General features: G+C 53.6%; 7 protein-coding genes across 7 annotated transcripts; 4 read left to right on the top strand and 3 right to left on the bottom strand.

The window, feature by feature from the left end:
• Positions 1-502: 502 nt before the first annotated feature.
• On the top strand, positions 503-2,636 carry CH63R_14370 (Cytochrome P450 CYP4/CYP19/CYP26 subfamilies; the record flags this gene model as incomplete). Its single annotated transcript, XM_018309344.1, has 6 exons — positions 503-895; positions 1,012-1,377; positions 1,479-1,726; positions 1,835-2,273; positions 2,343-2,432; positions 2,508-2,636. 6 exons carry the CDS (start codon positions 503-505, stop codon positions 2,634-2,636), a joined length of 1,665 nt encoding a protein of 554 aa, XP_018151662.1.
• Positions 2,637-3,133: 497 nt separating this feature from the next.
• On the bottom strand, positions 3,134-5,094 carry CH63R_14369 (Ent-kaurene oxidase; the record flags this gene model as incomplete). The annotated part of the gene is made up of 7 exons (XM_018309343.1): positions 3,134-3,317; positions 3,403-3,667; positions 3,741-3,780; positions 3,863-4,491; positions 4,561-4,663; positions 4,725-4,816; positions 4,866-5,094. The coding sequence occupies 7 exons, from the start codon at positions 5,092-5,094 to the stop codon at positions 3,134-3,136; spliced, it is 1,542 nt and encodes a 513-aa protein (XP_018151661.1).
• Positions 5,095-6,231: 1,137 nt separating this feature from the next.
• CH63R_14368 (Short-chain dehydrogenase reductase family) lies at positions 6,232-7,225 on the top strand (the record flags this gene model as incomplete). Its single annotated transcript, XM_018309342.1, has 3 exons — positions 6,232-6,452; positions 6,523-6,875; positions 7,005-7,225. The coding sequence occupies 3 exons, from the start codon at positions 6,232-6,234 to the stop codon at positions 7,223-7,225; spliced, it is 795 nt and encodes a 264-aa protein (XP_018151660.1).
• Positions 7,226-7,681: 456 nt separating this feature from the next.
• Positions 7,682-8,841, bottom strand: CH63R_14367 (Thioesterase; the record flags this gene model as incomplete). The annotated part of the gene is made up of 3 exons (XM_018309341.1): positions 7,682-8,252; positions 8,354-8,459; positions 8,544-8,841. The coding sequence occupies 3 exons, from the start codon at positions 8,839-8,841 to the stop codon at positions 7,682-7,684; spliced, it is 975 nt and encodes a 324-aa protein (XP_018151659.1).
• A 638-nt stretch (positions 8,842-9,479) lies between these two features.
• On the top strand, positions 9,480-11,504 carry CH63R_14366 (Major facilitator superfamily transporter; the record flags this gene model as incomplete). Its single annotated transcript, XM_018309340.1, has 6 exons — positions 9,480-9,590; positions 9,635-9,906; positions 9,945-10,070; positions 10,118-10,370; positions 10,441-11,195; positions 11,264-11,504. 6 exons carry the CDS (start codon positions 9,480-9,482, stop codon positions 11,502-11,504), a joined length of 1,758 nt encoding a protein of 585 aa, XP_018151658.1.
• Positions 11,505-12,034: 530 nt separating this feature from the next.
• On the bottom strand, positions 12,035-13,173 carry CH63R_14365 (uncharacterized protein; the record flags this gene model as incomplete). Its single annotated transcript, XM_018309339.1, has 4 exons — positions 12,035-12,337; positions 12,440-12,573; positions 12,639-12,761; positions 12,876-13,173. 4 exons carry the CDS (start codon positions 13,171-13,173, stop codon positions 12,035-12,037), a joined length of 858 nt encoding a protein of 285 aa, XP_018151657.1.
• Positions 13,174-15,427: 2,254 nt separating this feature from the next.
• Positions 15,428-17,038, top strand: CH63R_14364 (Myb family transcription factor; the record flags this gene model as incomplete). Its single annotated transcript, XM_018309338.1, has 4 exons — positions 15,428-15,494; positions 15,562-15,854; positions 15,944-16,557; positions 16,690-17,038. The coding sequence occupies 4 exons, from the start codon at positions 15,428-15,430 to the stop codon at positions 17,036-17,038; spliced, it is 1,323 nt and encodes a 440-aa protein (XP_018151656.1).
• Between the last annotated feature and the right edge of the window lie 2,679 nt (positions 17,039-19,717).

Raw genomic sequence — 19,717 nt, 5'->3', positions numbered from 1 at the left:
TGTAGCCGTGTGCTACCCACGTGGCCAGGCATACTTGGGCATGGCACACACAGTCTGTTCTGCCGGCCATCTCTATCTCGGTCTGTGCCCCATCCATCGTATCGCCAACGTTGCACTGACTGCATTTTACTCGGTGTCCATCAGGCCGAACACATATCCGCCCCCCCCCGAGACCCACCGAAACCGCCTTGGGCTGTACTCCGAGTTATGGAACCAGGTAAGGATAAAGTTAAGCACATTTTGGACAGGGAAGTGAGAGTATTAGCAAACATCCGTGGCCATTTGCCGCGCGGTAGCCATGATCTATCGGTCTAAACGTGCAATCTATAGGCCTTCACGTACAGTTGCACATCATATAATCCCATCTCAACATGCATTCTGTGACTGCGTCCACTGAAGCAGTGTATAATTAATCACAAAACTATCATACACACACCATAGAGCACGTCAGCTTCTTGGTCTCTCCTCTCCTCTTTCTTCCCGTCGGCCCGGATACTGCTACATGACCCTCACTCACGAGGATTCGGCCGGGAACCTCACCACCACCTCTACCACCTTCACCACCACCATGGCCGCCACATATCCCGTCCGGGCCGCCCCCTTGGCCGTCGCACAAGCTCACCTCGTCCCGCTGGCCCTCGCCGCGCTGCTGGTACTCGTTGTCCTCCAGCTCGGCCGCACGTGGTGGCGTTTGCGCCATATCCCGGGACCCTTCCTCGCCCGCTTCACCAACCTGCAACGCATCTTCTGGGTCAAGACGACGCGAGCCCACCTGATCCTCCAGGAAGAGCACGCCCGCCACGGCGAGGTCGTGCGCATCGGGCCCAACACCGTCTCCATCAGCAACCCCGAGGTTCTGCCCGTCATCTACACCACCCGTACCGGGTTTCCCAAGGTGGGTGTGCGTGTGTGTGTGTTCGTGTGTGTGTGTGTGTGTAAACGGGACCACAACTACAACCGCCCTATACAACCACAACTACTTTGACAACCAAACTAACATGAACATGACAGTCCGACTTTTACCCAACCCTCCAGGGATACACGCCCAACGGCGGCAAGCTCGAGGCCATCTTCAACACGACGAGCGACGACGTGCACAAGTCCCTCAAGGGCCCCATCGCGCCGCTCTTCACCCTCGCCAACGTGCCGTACCTGGAGCCGCGCGTCGACGAGGTGCTCGAGTGCCTGCGCGACAAGCTCGACGCCAACTTTGTCCAGAACAACGTCGTCATCAACCTCGGCCAATGGGCCCAATACTTTGCCTTTGATGTCATGGGCATCCTGACCTTTTCCAAGCGCTACGGCTTCCTCGACACGGGGAAAGACGTCGGCAACATGCTGCAGAACATCGTCCACTTCATGCGCGTATCGGCACCGGTGAGCACATATCCATCTCCTCCATCACCCAAGGGGCTGAATCTGAACGTGAACGTGAATGTGAACGTAAACGTCGCGGCTGACACCCTCTCTCTCACCAGTATACCCAGATCCCCTGGTTCGACAAGCTGGCCCGCAAGAACCGCGTCGGCGACTTTCTGCAGCGCGTCCTCGGCCTCCAGGCGTCCATGGGCATCCTCGCCTTTGTCGGCAAGGCCATCGCCGACAAGAAGCAGCAGCGCGCCGAGCAGGGAGCCAAGCTCACCGCCGCCAACGACGCCAACGACGACAAGTACGGCCGCGGAAAGGACTTTCTGACGCGCTACATTGAGATTGTCGAAAAGGACTCGTCCGTTCCGCCTTGGTAAGGACACAGAAAACCCCATCAAAGCTCCCCTTCCCATGGACACGTCATTGTAAACCTCTTATATCCATCCTGACATTCATTCATCTCCAGGGCCCCCGTCGCCTGGACATTTTCCAACGTCATTGCCGGCTCCGACTCGGTGGGCAGCCTGATGGGCACGACGCTCTTCAACCTGCTGCAGTATCCCCACACTCTCGACGCCCTCTACCGCGAGCTGCGCGACGCCAACGTGTCGATGCCCTTCCCCAAGTGGAGCGAGGTCCGCAACCTGCCGTACCTCGACGCCTGCGTCCAGGAGGGCGTCCGCATGCACCCGCCCTTCAACCTGCCCTTTGAGCGCGTCGTGCCCAAGGGCGGCATCACCATCCTCGGCAGCTTTCTTCCCGAGGGTACTGTCGTCGGCGGCAGCCCCTTTGTCGTCAACCGCCACAAGGGCTGGTTCGGCGACGACGCCGACTTCTGGCGTCCCGAGCGGTGGTTGGAGAAGGACGAGGCCCACAAGAAGAAGCTGGAGCAGGGCATCCTCACGGTGAGTCTCTCGGTCTTGTCTTACTCTTCGTTAGTTGGTTGGTGTGCTTTGCTGACTCTTGTGTTCCAGTTTGGTGGCGGACGCCGTATCTGTCTAGGCCGCTACGTGGGTATTCTCGAGATCAAGAAGCTGATCCCCTTTTTGATTCTCAACTACGATGTATGTTCCAGTCCGGTCTCCTCCCCTCCCTGTCATCAACAAGTCCTTGCTGACGTCGTATACTTGTATGAACAGATCCGCATCGTCGACCCCGAGAGGTTCCAGGTGGAAAACTCGTGGTTCTTCTTCCAATCGGGGCTCTGGGCGACAATGAAGAAACGACCCCAGCCCGAGCAGCCCGAGCCGCCAGCGCCAACAGCGTAACTTTTCCGCTCGTGGAAAGAAAAGCTGTAAATCCGTAGAGTAGAGCAGAAATCCATAGGGACTCCCTAGAACAAGTAATGAACGTAAAACTCGACATGGAACCATACCCCATTATACTTTGACAAACTCTTCAATGAACCTAGACCACTCTTGCGCCATAGTACGATCCTTGAGATGTTAAATATCTAGTATGGGGGATACGAAAGACATGACGAAGCAGGAACCTGGACACAACAATGCTGCAAGACCTCAACATGATACATCCATCATGATACTCCAGTCCGGTGCTTATAGTTCACCGTTGATTCCGCGGCAACCTAATTCACCAACGATTCATCAACTTCTTACATCACACAATCTATAAGTTGTAACATTTGGTTGTTCTCTCGAGGGACTCGGAACTGTGGATTCATTTTCTATTACCTAAATAATTTGCATTCCCTGTGTCAAAACAGCGACAACCGACTCCAACGAGCCGGTAGACTCAAGGCCGGCTATTAGAACAAAGGCGTCGGAAGCTTCTTGAACTCGATCTTGGCCCCCGGGTCTTTGCGCGATCGTGCGCCAGACCCGACGTTGGGGTGTTTCTCCTTGCCGCCTCCCGGCATCCTCATGTCGTAGCGGACCATGATGTAGGCCAGGATCATTTTGATCTCGTTGGCGGCGAAGAACCGGCCGGGGCTGTTTCGGACCTCTTGTTAGCCACCACCGACTAAAATCCCGTCTTGGGAGGGTGCTGAGGTCTTCAGGTCTTGAGAGATCTTACCAGGAATGCCGTCCGTACCCGAACCCCATGTTCTCCTTGGTGACCGTCACAAACTGATACTGCTCCGTGCTCTTGTACCCGATCGGGTCGGCCGCCTTGCCCTCGCGAAGGTCCACGAACCGATACGGGTTGAAGGTGTCGGGCTCGGGGTAGATGCGGGCGTCGTTGACAAAGGCGGCATACGGCGCTTCGATGGTGTAACCCTTGGGGATCATGGTGCCGTCCTTCAAGACAATGGGCTTGAGGACGATGCGGTTGAAACGAACTGTCAATTGTTTGTGTAAGTCTGCTGGTCCCTCAGTCCACTCTCGGTCCTTCTGACCACTGTGACGACTTACTTTTACCATCGGCGTTGTGTCTCTGAGACTCTCGTATGACCTGTGCCCGAGGTTCAGTATCAGGGTCACCAAAAGACCATAAAACGAACACATTCATCTTCATCTATCCTCGTGGCACTTACACTGTCCAGCAACTTCATGTCGAAGAGGGCGTTGGCGGTGAACTCCCCGCCGTGCTCTTTCAAGACCCGTGCAACCTCGTCCCTGATCTCGTTGACAAGCTCCGGCCGTATTACCAGCTCGCACATGGCATCTATGATAGCCATGGTCGTCGTGTGAATGGCCGTCATACTCAGAGTCAACTGCGCGTCGGCCAGCATGACGTCGGTGAAGCCGCGCTCCTTGGCCTTTTTCGTCATCCACTGCAGCAAATCGTCGGGGATCTCCTCCCCCTTGGCCATCCGGGCTCGCCGCTGCCGAATCACGGGGAGCAAGAACTCCTCGGCGTTGCGGCGGTGCACCGCAATCGTCTTGAGCTCCGGCGTGAAGTACCGGCCGACGAACCGGAGGTACTTGGGCCACTTCTTGATCTGCGCGATCGCCTTGAACACGTCGACCGTGTAGCTGATGCTGGAGCGGACGTACTCGTCGCGGCGGCACAGCTCGGGCCCGAGGAACGTGTTGCCCGACGCGATGGCGACGATTCGGAGGAGCTGCCTGTACATGAGCTGAGACGTCCAGTCCTCGCATGCTCCGATGGTCTCATCCACTGTCCGTGAAACCTCCTCCGCCAGTCTCAGGTTCATGCGGGCTTGGAGACACGTTATCAGCCGTCATATCCTGATACAGAGATATCCTTCTGGACTGATTGCCCACTCACCGAGATTTGGCGTAAGGTCTGCCCGGAGAACATGGGCCAGGAATTGCAGGTCGGCAACATCCGTCATGCCGGTGTATCTCGTCTCGGTGCTCTGGTGGCCCGGCTGTTAGTATCTTTGTCCATTTATTGGAGCATTCTGAAGTAGCGTGACGTGTGAAATCTACTACCTCTTTCACGGAGTCCATCATGCTCAGGTGATCGTCAGGTAGGCGTCGAAGCTCGTCCATGGCCGACATGGGCACCACGATGCGCTCACCTAGCTCACGTCAGTCCCCGAGCCTGTCCCCATGCGCACAGTTACACACCGTCGGCTGTCTCTAGCCGGTACGGCTTGTCCCTGAACATGTCGAGTCCCTTTCTGTAAATTGCGCCCGCAGATGCCAGATACGCCTTTCGGCGCTTTTCCGAACTGCCATGCTCACTGCCCATCAATGGCAAGTCGGATTTTCCGGTAAACAGTCTGGAGACGAGCCATACCGACGAGAGGAAAGCAAACGCCAACAATGCCATGGCGGCTCTCTGGTCCATAGCCATAATTCGGGGTAGTGCCTGATACATCGAAGCCAGCTTGGGGGGGGAGGGATGCAGCGTTCGGGACTCAGGGAGGCGTCACAGGGGATGGAGGGGGGTGGGGGGGGTTAGGAGGGCAGGGGGCACGACGCAGCTGGATAAGGTTGGATATAGATTTCGATATCGTGTCCCAATATGGATACCGTCCTTACAGATACGCGGGGTTGTTTACCGAGACCGAGATGGATGCAACTACGCATTCTCCGCCTCTAGACGGACCCTGCCATGTGCCAGGCCCACGTCGGCCTCCGAGTAAGGGTGGGATATGTGATGCCCCTGTATCCGTACCTCCGCGGTAGCTAAGGACCAGCCCGTTGGCTGCGACTCGTGGCACGGAGGCCTCGGCGTCTCGATAGGCGTTCTTTATCTACTTACATGGTAGTAACATTGTGACATATGATAAATCCCAGACAAGGCATCTTGGCGAAGATCTGCCGCTGTCAGCCCGTCTCGGCGTGTCCTTGGCAACATCGCCACCTAATCCTAGTTGCTGCTGGTACTTTTGCTTTCCTGTTCGGTGGGGACTCGATATTGCGAAATACTTGGTGCAGGACACCGAGTAAATGGTTCCCGGTACCGAGTAAATGGGAAAACCCTTGTTCCTTGATCCCGACGCCTTTGCCACGTAGCATTGCATGGGTATTGCTCGAGTCAGCTCGACAGCCTCCTCTCCCGTCACCCATGCCCTCTTGGCATATGGGGCCGTCCCTAGCGCATCACGTCAAATTGGAGGCATACGACGTACGAAGGGGCACCGGGAGATAGAAAACCACTGGCCCGAGCGGCTGTTGCAGGGGGGTGGGGGTGAAGAGGACTGCCTCGGGGATTGACCCGGGTAGTAGGCCGATAGAAAAAGGGCCACAGATACTGAAAGGTCAGTGAAGCAGCAAGATTCCTGCGCAAGCAGTGTAGTAACGTTGATGATGCACTTGATTTACGTATGATTGAAACGTCGCAGCACGGTCGTATCCATACATGAGCTGTGCCTCCAGCGCGATCATCTTTAAAACCCCGCGCAAAGATCAAGTGGACGCCGTAACTATATGCTTCCAGTTCTTCCATCAAACTTGTGTGAATTGCGTAACCCGAGTCATCATTACAATGTCTTTCCCGTACAAGAGTGTTCTTATCGTTGGCGCCACCTCCGGCATCGGGGCCGGCATGGCCGACAAGCTTGTCGGCGTGGGCGCAAAGGTGATCGCCGTCGGCCGCCGCCAGGACAGGCTGGACAGCTTCGTCGAGAAGCACGGCGACCCCAGCAAGGCGGCCGCCATCAGGTTCGATGTCACAGACACCGAGGGCATGGATGCGTTTGTCCAAAGGTAAGGAATCGACCTCTGTCCCAGTGGTGGCTGGTGTTGTTCCCTTGCTGATGGATACTCCGACAACAAGGGTCCTCACCGAGCACCCGGACCTGGACTGCGTGTTCCTCAACTCGGGCGTCCAGAGCATGACCCGGCTGTCGCGGCCGGCCGAGTTCGACCTGGCCGCGTTCCACAACGAGATCAACGTCAACTTCTCCAGCCTCGTCAACCTCATGATCAAGTTCCTCCCTCACCTGCAGGCCAAAACGACACCCACGGGCCTAATCGTGACCGGCACCCACCTCGGCGTCGTGCCGGCCGTCACCCTCGCTGCTTACTCGGCTTCCAAGGCCGCCCTGACTTCCTTTGTGGATTGCCTCCGCGAGCAGAACCTCCACAAGCCCACCAAGATTGTTGAGATCTACCCCCCAGTTGTGCAAAGTAAGCCTTTCCATCCATATCTGCATCTCATCCCGTTCATTTTTCTGTGTCGTGTTTTCCGCGTTTGGGACACATGCTGCCCTGTCCCTTGGGTAAGCACATCTACAAACACATACTGACACCATGAAGGTGAGCTTCACGACTATGCAGGACCGCGTGGCCGCACGTACGGCATGCCGCTGGACGAGTTCACCGAGCGGGCGTATGCTGAGCTGCTTACGGGGGATGAGCTGATTGTGATTGACTCCATTGCCATTGAGCCCCGGGAGACGTACATGAAGCTGGTAGAGGAGCGACGGAGGATTTTCACCAAGCTCTCGGGTGTCATGCTTAAGCATTTTGAACTTTGATGTAAATAAATGTGAGAGGGTTTCCGGCATGATGAAATGTAGACTACCAAATAAACAACACGATCAATGATAATATGTACGTCATAGAAACGACAGGAACACACGATACCAGGGCTTCGTTGGACTTGATGTTAGATATGCGGAACGACAATGTTCATGTTACTATGTGATCATCAATGAACCGACAACAGTCCTCGCCGACTAATACAGCTGTAATTACATCATTACTTCAAGGCAATTCGTCTACAAGACACCAACTAGACTTGACGAGGTATCTCCTCTATATTTGGTTGGAGAAGTAACAACTGCTTACAGGTACATCATCTTGCATTGTGCAATACCTACAAATCATACAATATGGGATGCTGCCGTATGATTGAAGTCTACAAAAGCGCTGCACACTCGAGTTGATTGCCACCGAAGTACATCTAAGCATCGACTTCTGTGCAGCCCCCCTCACGCATCGCCCTTGAGTTCCGCCTCCGTCAGCTCCGGGTACGGAATGATGGGCACGATCATGTCCGACTTGCTCCCCGGCGGCGCGGCGTTCTTCACCCGCACGCCGCGGCTCGGGTCGCTGACCCAGGCGTGCAACGCTTTCCAGTCGCGGCACATCATGGCCTGGTCGTCCGTCGCGTGCCCGACCTTGTAGCCGTTCGCAAAGGACAGCGGCTGAGAGTCCGCCATGCACATGATGGCGTCGCGGACCGTGTTGATGCAATGCGCCACGTGCCCGGCCGTCCACTTGGTCTCGTTGACCCTGTTGTAATGGAAGGTGAACTCTTCCGAGATGACAAACTGCGCAGGACGTGGTTGGTCAGCAAAGGTTCCCATGTTTCTCTCAAATTTCTTGTCCACAATGGCGAAGGGTTCGCATACTATGCAATGCATCTGGTGAAACCCGCGGATGGCATAGATCTGTTTGCCATCGGCGCGAGGCTCCCACGGCCAGAACGGCTCCATCTCGGCTACATCGCCATCCGGCTTGATTCTCTTGACACGAGGCGCGTCTTTGTCGACCAACACGCTGGAGCCTGAGAGTGAGTATGACTCGGTATTAGTTCGCAAGAACAGACTTTTGGAATGCGAGGCGTTGGATAAAACTCACCGTTATGCATCGATTTCCACTTGTCAATCATGGCCATGGACTTGTCGAAATTGTCGAAAATGTCCTCGGGCATGTAGTAGGGGTGGTCCGGACCAAAGTACACCGGCTTCAGCGGCTGGCCAACACCTGTAGCAATCCTTGCTGTCAGCGACTGACTGGTTTTTTTTCCTCTCTTTCTTTTTTTCCGTCCGGGTGACTGGTTTCACTGACCGTTAGGAACAAGGCCGTTCCAGTCCTCACCAAGCAAACCACTCCATTCTAGGTCGCGATATGTGGCGGATGGATGTGAGTTGGCATGGCCCAGGAAAGCCCAGTAGACAACGGCCAGGGCCTGGAAGGCGAGAACCGTGTAAAAGCCGACTTTGTAGAACCGCAGACTCTTCCTCAGGTGTCCCAGCTCCTTCAGCGGCGTCCCGCCAAGGTCATCCTCGGTTGGGTCATCAAGGACCTTGTACTGCCCACGGTCCGTGGTCTCGTATTCAGACGCGCTCGTTTTGAAGGGAAACATTCTTCAAGGGCAAAGTCAATACAATTTCGCGCAAACAACACCGCGGGGAGAGAGGGAATCAAAGGTCGTGGAGTACCCTAACGTGTCATTAAAGAAGGACGGCTCGTGTTTGCTTACCCGGACCCGCCGAAAGGTTGCGTGCCCACCTAACCCGTCTGCGCCCAAACATATAACGACACAAGTTGCACAAATACCGTCGTCCCCGGCAAGGCGTGTGAGAAGTTTCGGCATGTGTCTAGACTGCAATGTCGGAAAACAGCCCTGCCGAGACGGCATTAAGCTCTACTACGTTCGGGGCTCTTGCTGGCAGTCCTAAAAGCCTTTTTTACCCGTTGCAAAGCAACTTACTCGGTGCCGTTCTTCCTCGAAACGTGACAAAGAAACCCCCGCGCGTGGCCACTGTTCTCCGATTCGGGCGGAAACAAGTAGCAACGAGCCTGTTGGGGACACGGTATCCGGCAGCACCGCAGTGTTGTCTGCATTAAAGATCTCTCATGAGAAGTGTAGATGTCCTGTACCTAGCCTGAATACACTGGTTCGGTCTTGAACCCTAAACCTGAAGTTGTCACTTGTGCGAAGCGCACAACAAGCACACGCACGGAGGCCACTCAAAGCTGCAACTTGAAGTAATTATAGCAATGGCTTCAGTTGACGAAAAAGTGGGATGGATGTCTTTGCCCAAGAAAGACCAATTGGCCATCCTGTTCCTGCTTCGCTTCGCCGAGCCCGCTGTCAGATATTCCAGTTCTGTAAGCGAACCCCTCCCGACACAATTGTCAACTACATTGTCAAGCTGGCCAGTGAGAACGAGAACTTACGCGCTTGGCAGACTTACTTGTACTACCAACTCGAGTCCTTGGACCCAACACTATCATCCGGGCAGATCGTGAGGCAGTCGGCAGCGATCCAGGCTGCTTACATCATAGGCCAATGCCTGTCATCTCTCCTTCTGAGCAAACTCGCCGACTCCCCGAGGGGGGGTCGCAAGCTGGTTCTTCTACTCGGTACGGGGGCTTCACGTAAGTGTCCACCATCTGGCCTGGAAGCCGACTTTGATTCCGACCTGTGAACGAAGCCTGACAACTATTCCGTTCAGTCCTTAGCTGTGGCTCCTTTGGTTTCATTCGCCACTTCTACCAAGGCGTCCTCCTGTGGGGTCTCGAAGGCGTGTTCAACGGCAATGTCGCAACGTGTCGGACGGTCGTCACCGAGGTGGTTCAGGAGAAAAAGTAGGTCTTTGTCCATGTTGCTTCACTGCTGATGCCACGAGCCAAAGACCGTCAATACTCATCCCCGACTCCTCACACAGGTATTTGTCCAGAGCATTTGTAGGCTTCGCCATGGCAACCAATCTGGCCATTCTCCTGAGCCCGATGATGGGAGGCCAGTTGGCCAATCTCGCCGGTAGGTATCCCGCGAGATTCGGCAACAGTGCGTTCCTGAAGACCTATCCGTATGCTCCCCCGGCACTCGCCAATACCGTCATCCTCCTCGTCGCATTCCTGGTCATGTTCTTTTTTCTCGAAGAGGTGCGTCCAACGACGGCGTCAAAAACGAGCAATGTGGCACGTATCTAACGCAATCCCAAACTCTTTGTAGACATCTCCGCATGTACGGAACCATCATGACCCCACCGCAGCCATCGCCAAGAAGATCAAGTCTTGGTTTTCTCCCAGACGACAGTCCACTTCATACACACGTTTGGATGTCGACGAGCTCTCCACGGGCGTGGAAGACGTGCCTCTCATGGAAACTGACAGCGACGACTCGAATGCCTTGCGGTCGCCAAGCAGAAGCAGCGCGGGCGAGGACGATATAGGTGGCCGGGAGACTTTGTCCACAGAGCCGAAGCGCAAGATGCCACCAGTGCTTCCTCTCCGACGCATGTGGACCAGAAACCTGGTTCTGATGCTCATCGTCTCGTCGATCCACGACAGTCACCTGGCTGCCTACACATCCCTATGGGTCAACTTCCTGAGCGACCCCGTTGTCCGGCATGCCAAGGGCGACGCCCTGCCCTTCCGGTTCTCGGGCGGGGTGGGCATGGCCCCGTCCGACATTGGCTGGACTCTCTCCGTCATTGGCGTGTTGGGTTTGCCCTTGCAGTTCTGGGTATATCCGCGAGTAAGCCAGAAGCTGGGCGCCTTGGGAACATGGCGAATCTTCATGCGAGGCTTCCCCGTCATCTACACCATTGCGCCGTACATTGCCGTCGTCGGCAGACTGACGCCGTCGGTGTCGGAAGGCCAAGGCACTCACAGCATTGCTGTCTGGGCGCTTGCAATCTGCGTGCAGCTGGCCATGATTGGTTGCGCCGTCTTCGTCACTCCATCGCAGCTGATGCTCATTAGACTGTAAGAGACCCTCGATACTATCTTTCTTTGGGGGTTTGATCAGAACGGCTAATCCGGCCATGTGCCAGTGCATCGCCTCATCCGTCCGCCCTTGCGCGCACGCACAGCATTGCTTTTGTCTCGAGCGGCGCAGCTCGCGCTTTCGGCTCGGCGCTCTCGGGAGTCATCTATAGCTACGGAACGTCACACGCGTTCACGGGTTTGGCGTTTTGGATTCTGGCGGCCGTTTCGGTATCTGTTTGTTGCCTGACCCTGGCCTGTAGAGAGGGCGACGGGCACGAGATCTGGCTGCCCGGGGATGAGGAATGACGAGCGGGCGTGGCCACGTTCCGACAATGTGTAGTTGATTTACATGATACTTTTACGCAAGACCGTCTTGTGTACAGCACGTTTTATGCGCTGCTTCCGTACGTTGAATGCCTGAATGGTTCTTTGCCAAGATGTTTGTCTGAGGAAGGGACTTGTACTACACCTGATAAACAGATTTGGAAGCCGAGATACGAGTATCCCTGTAGGAAATCCGAGATGAAATCATGTAAGGGTTTCTGAGTTCGTGTTCCTATTATCATGGCCAAGAAAACAAAACTCTTAGACCTAAACGGTGCAACTTGGGGGACACACAGCCCGGTAAGAGGGTTCTTCTCGGGGGCTGCGTGACAGACACACTGCTGTGAAGGTTCTAACGCTGTGTATGAAGTAGAACTTGCTTAAAAGGGGGGGAGGGAATGAGAATTGCCTATAGTAATTATGTAACAAGCACGATATTGTCTAGGAAATAGAGAATGAACAGTAGCTAATCTTTTGCAACTCTGCCTCTGGCAGAAAAAGGGTTGGACTTTTCAAATAATCAATTTCGGGTCATCGTCCCGGATCCTTCTCCATCCATTCTCGCCGCGGGTGATGGCGTACTTCTTGATGGCAGCCATGACCTGATCCCAATCCCTACACACGTGCGCGTTGCCCCAGCCCGAGACGTGCTGGACCGGCCAGATGTGAGGGTCGTTGGGACGCTCGAGAGCGAGCTCGGCCTTGCACATGACGTTGCGGCGCACAATCTCGACGCAGTGGGTGAGGTGCGCGTACTGGCCGTCGCTGAGGGCGCCGCCGCTCCTCAGATTGTTGAAGTTTTTCTTGAAGTCGGCCTGTTTGACGAGGGCGAGTCCCACCGTTAGCGTCCCGGATCCCAGGACGGATCAGATTCTTGATCAAAATCTTAATCAAGATGAAAAGGGGACTGGACTAACCAGGCAGTGCAGCTGATGCATGACGGAGACGGTCCATGCCTCAGTCTTGTCGTCAAAGTCCGCTGGGTTTTCCCATACCTTACCTCCGCCGCTTAAACCATAGATGGACGGATCGGGGACGGCAATCATGGTTGCTGAGATGAGGTTATCAGATCAAGGTCCCATCGGTTTTTCTGGGCACCGGGGTACAAGCTCTTACTCGGCAGGATGTCGCTCCAGACAAAAGTATCGTTTAGTCTTTCCATGTTGCCTTGGTCGGTCTCGGACAGGGTGGGATCATGGTAACGGGGATCCTTTTCCATAATCACCCTTCGCCACGGGACTGTAGTTCGATGACAAGGACATTAACGAGGTGCTTGCTTGCGTGCTTGCTTGATTCCTTGCTTCCTTCACGAGAACTGGATCAAGGTTGTGCAATGGAAAGACGCCAACTTACTATCCCCAAAAAGAGAATCCGTCGGCAAGTTGAGGGTGCTCGACTCATGCTCGCTGTGGTCGCAGTGGTTGCTGTTTTGGTATACGACGGCAAAGGCCACGATGCCGAGCCCGGCCATCACGACGGCGACGGCCAACAGGGCGATGAGGATGGCCTTGACGCCCACCGCGGGCCAGATGGTCTGTTGGCGGCCGGCGTGTCTGCATTTCTGGCAGGTGAACTCGTCCAACGTGTCGGCGTCGGAGTCGTGGTCCCGCATCAACGGCATGAACTGCTTTTCTTGGTTGTCCTCGGCCATAGTCGTCGCTGATACGCACACGGGGGGCAAAATGGATCCGATTGCGAGGACCAAAAGAGAGATTTCGCGCAGCCTGGGATGGATAGTAGTCTAACATACACCGAGAGTTGGTTGACTCGCAAGTCGCAATTCAGGGATAATCTCGCTACCTAGCAAATCAACTGCCTAGTCGCTATATACACACGAACTTACTTGGGTGCGGTCTGGGGGGTGGAAACACCTGTGCAATACTCGGGCCACCAGGGGGGGATTACTCGGTTCCGCGCCAACATCAAGCATGTTTACTCGGTGCACACATGACACGGTAGTCATCTCTCTCTCTCTCTCTCTCTCTCTCTCTCACACACACACACAACCACCGGTCGACCACTATCAGATTGATGGCGACTGGGCCACAGGCCCTCGTTTGTGTGCGGGGACAGATGCTAGTGCCACTGCCACGGAGTGATCAGTCAACAGACAGACACATGCGGAGGATTACAATCATGTCGTGCATCGCAAAACTGCTTTGAGTTTTTGGCACACGGGCACATGGCGAGTATGGTTATATTTAGCTTCCTTGTTGCAGAACCGATTCATATATCCCACCGGCTTCACCGGGCTTCGTGTACACAAGTCCGATGCAGGATCCTCTCCCCAAACTGACACCCCGACGTCACTGCAAAAGGACCGATTGAGCGCGACCAGCCGGGCTCCCGTTGGCTGCTGGTGTCTTGGAAAGGTTAGACCGCGCCACAGCCGGCATGCTAAACTTACATACAGTAATCGGTCTCTCTCGGCCGGTTGTTTTGTCCGGTTGTCCTGTCCGGTCTCCGTTCTCCAGCTGATGCGCTCGACGCAGCGGACGCTCGGACATCACTCTATTTAACCGCGGCGTCTCCCCCACCGTCTCCAGTGTCCCCGGGCAGATGTTTTGTGATTGTTGCCCAGATACAACGTATGCAGAAGGAGGGGATTTCCGGATTCCCCCATTCATCTGACAGGCCCACTGCTCGATAAGGCCGCAGGAGATAGATTGGAGGAAGAACAGCAACCGGTAAATTGACGGTGGCCTCTTGGTGGATATGCAACGCATCACATCAAGAGGATAATGCACGTGGTGGTAATGGGTTCGTGTTACGGCCGGCAGTCTGCAGGGACGACTCCGCCAAAACAAGTTATTCCCCAGATTTTCTTACAACAGCCGCCACTCCAAGGTAAGTATAAGGAGAGATAAGAGTTTTGTTGAAAGAACAAGTTTAGCAACTGCAGCAGTTGATTGCCGCAGATACAGTAGTTACCGACCTCCCTTATTAGGAGATATGTCGGGTAATTACACGTTCATTCAGAATCCAACTCAGCATTGCAGGGGGAGAGGGTGCAAAGGTCATTCTTTTTAGTTTTTTACTTTCACTTTGGCGGATTAGTAGCCCCGGCTGGCCTCGATGTACGCTTAACCCACCATGGCAAGAAGGCTCCATCTCACGAGCTACCTAAGATGCATCCAAAACTATAAAATAATGCCATGTTGCAACGATGGGGGGGTAATTGAGGGGGATGTCTTCCCCGAAAGGGGAGGGAAAGCCGCTTCGCAGGATCCACTGCCCGGCGACTGGACTATGTGGGCTCGGTTGTTACACTAATTCTGAATTCGGCTGGTTGGTTTTGTGTCATTTGCCTGCCCCGGAGCCCTTGTCAAAGCCCGTGGCCCGAATCAGTCCGCCTCGCTGCGGGCCGAGTGGCCGGCAATTTCTCCGGCCAGCTCGGTTTCGTTCCCATCTCGACCTTCGAATGTTGTGCATTTATAATCAAGCAGGCACTGCCACCACCGCCACAGGCCCCGCTTGAATCCCGGTCTGGCCTTCTTATCGGCCGGACGGACGGACGGTCGAGTACTAGTCATCCGTGTGTTGTGTTGCCTCCACCTGTACGATGCATGTCCTGCACAACAAGGCCGCTGTTAAAGCTGTTCCCACAGCTGCCACAGGGGTCCTCACAAGGTTTGGCTATCCTGACATGTTGTTGATTGTAACATGGTGTGGCCGCCCGCTAATGACTCGGGGGCAGACTTGGGGCGAACGCGGACCTGAGGCCGGGGGCGAATCCAAGCCAATACTCTGCAAATGCCGACATGATTGGATTGCTTGTGATCTTGGAACCTCTTGGCATCGTAGGCTATTTAGACTCTACCTCTTGGCGCTCGCAAATTGACATTGGACGACCAACCAACGCAACCAACGCAACCAACTGCCGGCTACCCCTCTCTGCATGTACCATGTCGCGAATTAGACGAAACTGGACCGCCAAGGAAGACAAGCTCCTCTGCGCTGCTGTTCAAAAAGGTGCGGTACCAAACGTATTGCTGCGTCCAGCAATCCCTTCACATGCTGACCTCTTGAGGGTATCCAGCCGAGGAAGAATCACGACCGCTTCTCTGGCGCGAACTCGCGAAATCGGTGCCGGGACGATCCAACAAAGATTGCCGCCGAAGATGGTGGAACAGCCTTGCCAACAATCACATCAACAAAGGCCCCTGGTCCGAAGAAGAGGATGAGCGGCTCTTCACCGCCGTCCAGACCTATGGGATGAACTGGAGCCAGGTTGCGGCAGAAGTCAGGTCCAGAAACTCGGACCAGTGCTCGAGCCACTGGAGTCAGGTCTTGAACCCCAACATTAACTATTGTGACTGGGCCGAGGAAGAGGTTGGTCAGCCCTTTGTCTAGACGCTGCTGCTGCTGCTGCTGCTGCTGCTGGTGTTATAGCTGGAACAGACATCTCTAACCAGTCATAGGACGCAAACCTACTCCACGAAGTTCTTACCCACGGCACCAACTGGGCCACCATTGCGGGATTCCACACACCGATCCGGACAACCCTTGCGCTGAAGAACCGCTATTCCACCTTGCGACTGAGAAACGAGAACAAGAAGAACAGACAAGGCGAGTCCGACACGATAGGCAGAAAACGCCAGTCGAGCGGCCCCAACAGCGTTTCGTCACAAAGCCAAACATCGCAGTGGGAACTCCTCAACCTGACAGACCCGGCATTATTCAAGCCGGCTGCCCAGTCTGTTGGCAGCAAGAGCACGGGAAGCAACAATGACGATGACGAGGACGACGACGACTCGGAAGAGGACGACTGCGACGACAATGAAGAGGATAACGCCGCGCTCAACCAAAGTAGCGGCGCTTCTGATAAGGGGGAAAGGCCACAAAGACGACAGTCGGCTTCCAGGGAGCCTCTGTCCAGCAACAGGCCAACACTGTTGAAGATGCCTGGCTCTGAGATGCTTGAGACCCAGGTAGACAACTGCATGCAGTTTGAATCGCTCATCGAGTCTTGTTATCCCTCGGCATCGACTCGTCCCTTTAGAAACGAAGACCCGGCCCCCACCTCCAACCAGAGGTCACCGCCAATGTTTTATGGTAATACACCTGTCCCCCCCCCCAAATGCATCTGGTTCGTCGCTGATCAAAATTGGAATCCAGGTTCACATGTCTCTTCACACTCGACAAATGGTTGCCCGACCCCCAACAGTCAGGATTCTGGGCCCACACACAAGGATAGGACAGCCATCCACTTGGGAGAACCAAAGACGGACGACTTGCACTTCTCGCCGACCGGCTTAATGGGATCTCCCATCACCATGGACACCAAGATGACGGATTCGGGCTTCGTCAATGCAGACTGTGTCATGAAAGACAAGCCATACTCTGCAACGACGCCTCTCTGGCTACGACAGCCCGACGAGCATCCTGTTCCGTTTCCGTGTCACTTTAATGTCTCCATCACCATGGCATGCGACCAGAGTCAGGTGCAGGCCATCATGACAAACCTGTCTCATCTCGGGACGAATATCACCCTGAACTTCCAAAGAATAGCATAGTGTATAGCGTTCATGAATCTAACTGACGTATAATGATGTACCCACTCCCTGTCTTCCCACCTCTGTCCAAATACTGTGCCAAAGACTCGCCGAATTGGCCAGTGGCCTCGAAGCCAAGCCCTCTTTTTCATCGTGATACATCATAGCATCGGGGACCGTCTGTTTCTTGACTTGCAATGGACTTGGAGTTTTGCGCTTGAAAGCGTCCTTGGCTTGAGACTCACTCAGCCGCGCCTTGCTATCCGGCGACAACCACTAAAACAGAATGTCATCTTATGCTACAAGAATGTATTGCACAGTGTCTCTACTTATGTTCAAAAACAAAGCGGGAGAAAAGCAGGCTTGATGGATTGTTGTATGCATCCTAGTTTGTTAGTCTTTGCTAAAATCTATTCTTTTCAAATAACATAACGCTATCCACACCATACTTACATCTTAAAGGATGTAATAAATATTTCTAGAGAGTAGAGAACAAACAGATCATACAAAGCAGCATAGTCTAGAAGCGAAACCCATTTCCAACCCTGATTTACAGGCTGAGATGCATATCGTGCTCCCTCACGTCGTCGCTCTCCTGGAGCTCGTGTCTTTCAGCAACAGTGGGAGTAATTCTTATATAGGGAATTGGTGATGTATAGGCACTTCGATCTTCATCGGAGATCGGACATTTTAACTGGCTAGGCCGGCTGGTCCGCGGCAAAGAAGGTCCTGCTGCAGGCTTCGTCGCAATAAACTTTGTAAGAGGTTTGTCGCCTAGGAAAGGGGCTGCCAGAAGCCAAGTCAGGAAGCAGGGCGCAGAGATACCGAAAGAAAATGTTCACATAGTCCGCAAGAATACCTGGTTATTCAAACAGTGGTCCCAGTCAGACTAACGTTTGGTATTCCTCAAGAGGTAAACAATAGATATCTGACTACTGAAAATCAGCAATGGCTGTGGCTAAAAGGGATGTGAAGTACGCGTATAGGAAATAGACGCAACCTACTAAGACTATTGAACCTTACTAGAATAACTAAACCTTAATATGTTAATTAAACCTTCCTAAATACGAAAGCAGTTGCTAAAAGTATCTGTTGCAAGAAAGGGAGGTACAGAGTACATAAAGGGCAGCTTGAAAGTGATGGCTACAGATACACACGTGACGTAGTAAAAGTGGCTCGAAGCAGGGAATCGCGCAGACTCACATTTGATTTACAGATATCTGGCCAACTAAAATTAGGCTTTCTATAACTTGAGTACGGCCGAGGCTGGACGATGCAGCCCACCACAGACCGGGAAGAATTTCCCCTGTTCATTAGTCATCACTGGTGTCAGTCGCGGCCGCTGTTCTACCTTTGACCGGACATGCCTTGCTATGGGCTGCAGATCAGGCCGACGTTTTCAACGGTGATGGTCCAGATATCGATCGTACATTCATGGCTATATGTGATCTCCAGACAGAGACAGTGATAAACGCAACATATTCGAATCTGGATCATGAAAGTTTCTGCCCTGGACTCAGTATGAATAAACACGGCCGTCCTGTCGTCACCGGAGGCCAGTATCCAGACCGGACAAGCATCTACACCGAGAAAGACAGAAAATGGGTTCTTTACTCATTCTATTAACACTGATCATCGGCAATTACCATTACAGTCAGAGTTTGTTGATGCTTAGACCTCTGACAGGAATAACTAGAGAAGTCAAGTCCAAACCCCCAAAGCTCAGAGATTCTTGCGCCGGGTTATTAGATGCTTTTTGCGTCAAGTCCTAGAGATTTGCCGTCTATTGCAAGAACGCTTTACATTTAAGCCTTGGAGTGCCAGGACTGATGTGAGCTAGTTGATTATCTTGACAAGAATGAACCATCATTTGTTTGTATAAATGTAATTTCAACAATCTCAGAAGCGGTTACCAACCTAATGTTTTTTTTGTGTTAGTAAATTATGAAGCCTCCAAAGACTGTAAAGGAAATAAATTAGGTTAGCAAATTACAGAAGTTCTATTTAATACGTCCCAGTATGTCACGGCACACTTTTTCCAGTCGAGCATGCCCTTAATCGTAGACACCTTCGACATCACCGCATAGGATTCCCCTGGCGAGTTTAGGATGATGGATAGGTGAGACTATGTTGGATTATAGCAATCATAACCACCGCAAACCTGCAGACAAACATTTTCGCTCCCAGACAGCAGCGTCTCCTTTTGTCTGACGCGGGGACTTCTGTTCTATATCCTTGTGTTAACTACACCTTGGAAGATTAAGATGTACTACCTGCGTTGTGGAAATATAGAGTCGCGAGACTGCACAACAGATCATGTTTTCTAGAGAATTCGTATTATTCCACTAAAGAGCCCTACGCCCTTTTTCTCCCGTCCTCCACTGCTTTTTCTCTTGCCTATTCCCAAAGATATTTAATTCAAGTTACCACGTCTTCCTCTACGTTTTGGCATTGCCTGTTCAACTTGTCTTTTGGTCTGGAAATCTTCTGTCCAGTGGTGACAGAGACACTGGACACCAAAATGGTCAAATCGGGGATTGTATAACTTTCCAGCGGCAGGCAGCGCTTCCCCTGTCGCTAACCTGACTGAGATTATCAGGTCGGCATCGCGCTTCTAGTGACGGCCATGTGAGTCCTCCTCGGCATGCAAAAGCTTTCTATGGTTTCCGTCGTACCGACAATCTTTCGCGCAGCGTCACT

Source organism: Colletotrichum higginsianum, chromosome 10, assembly GCF_001672515.1.
Source record: "Colletotrichum higginsianum IMI 349063 chromosome 10, whole genome shotgun sequence".
Taxonomy (NCBI): Eukaryota; Fungi; Ascomycota; class Sordariomycetes; order Glomerellales; family Glomerellaceae; genus Colletotrichum; species Colletotrichum higginsianum.
This window is presented reverse-complemented; position numbering and strand designations above follow the sequence as displayed.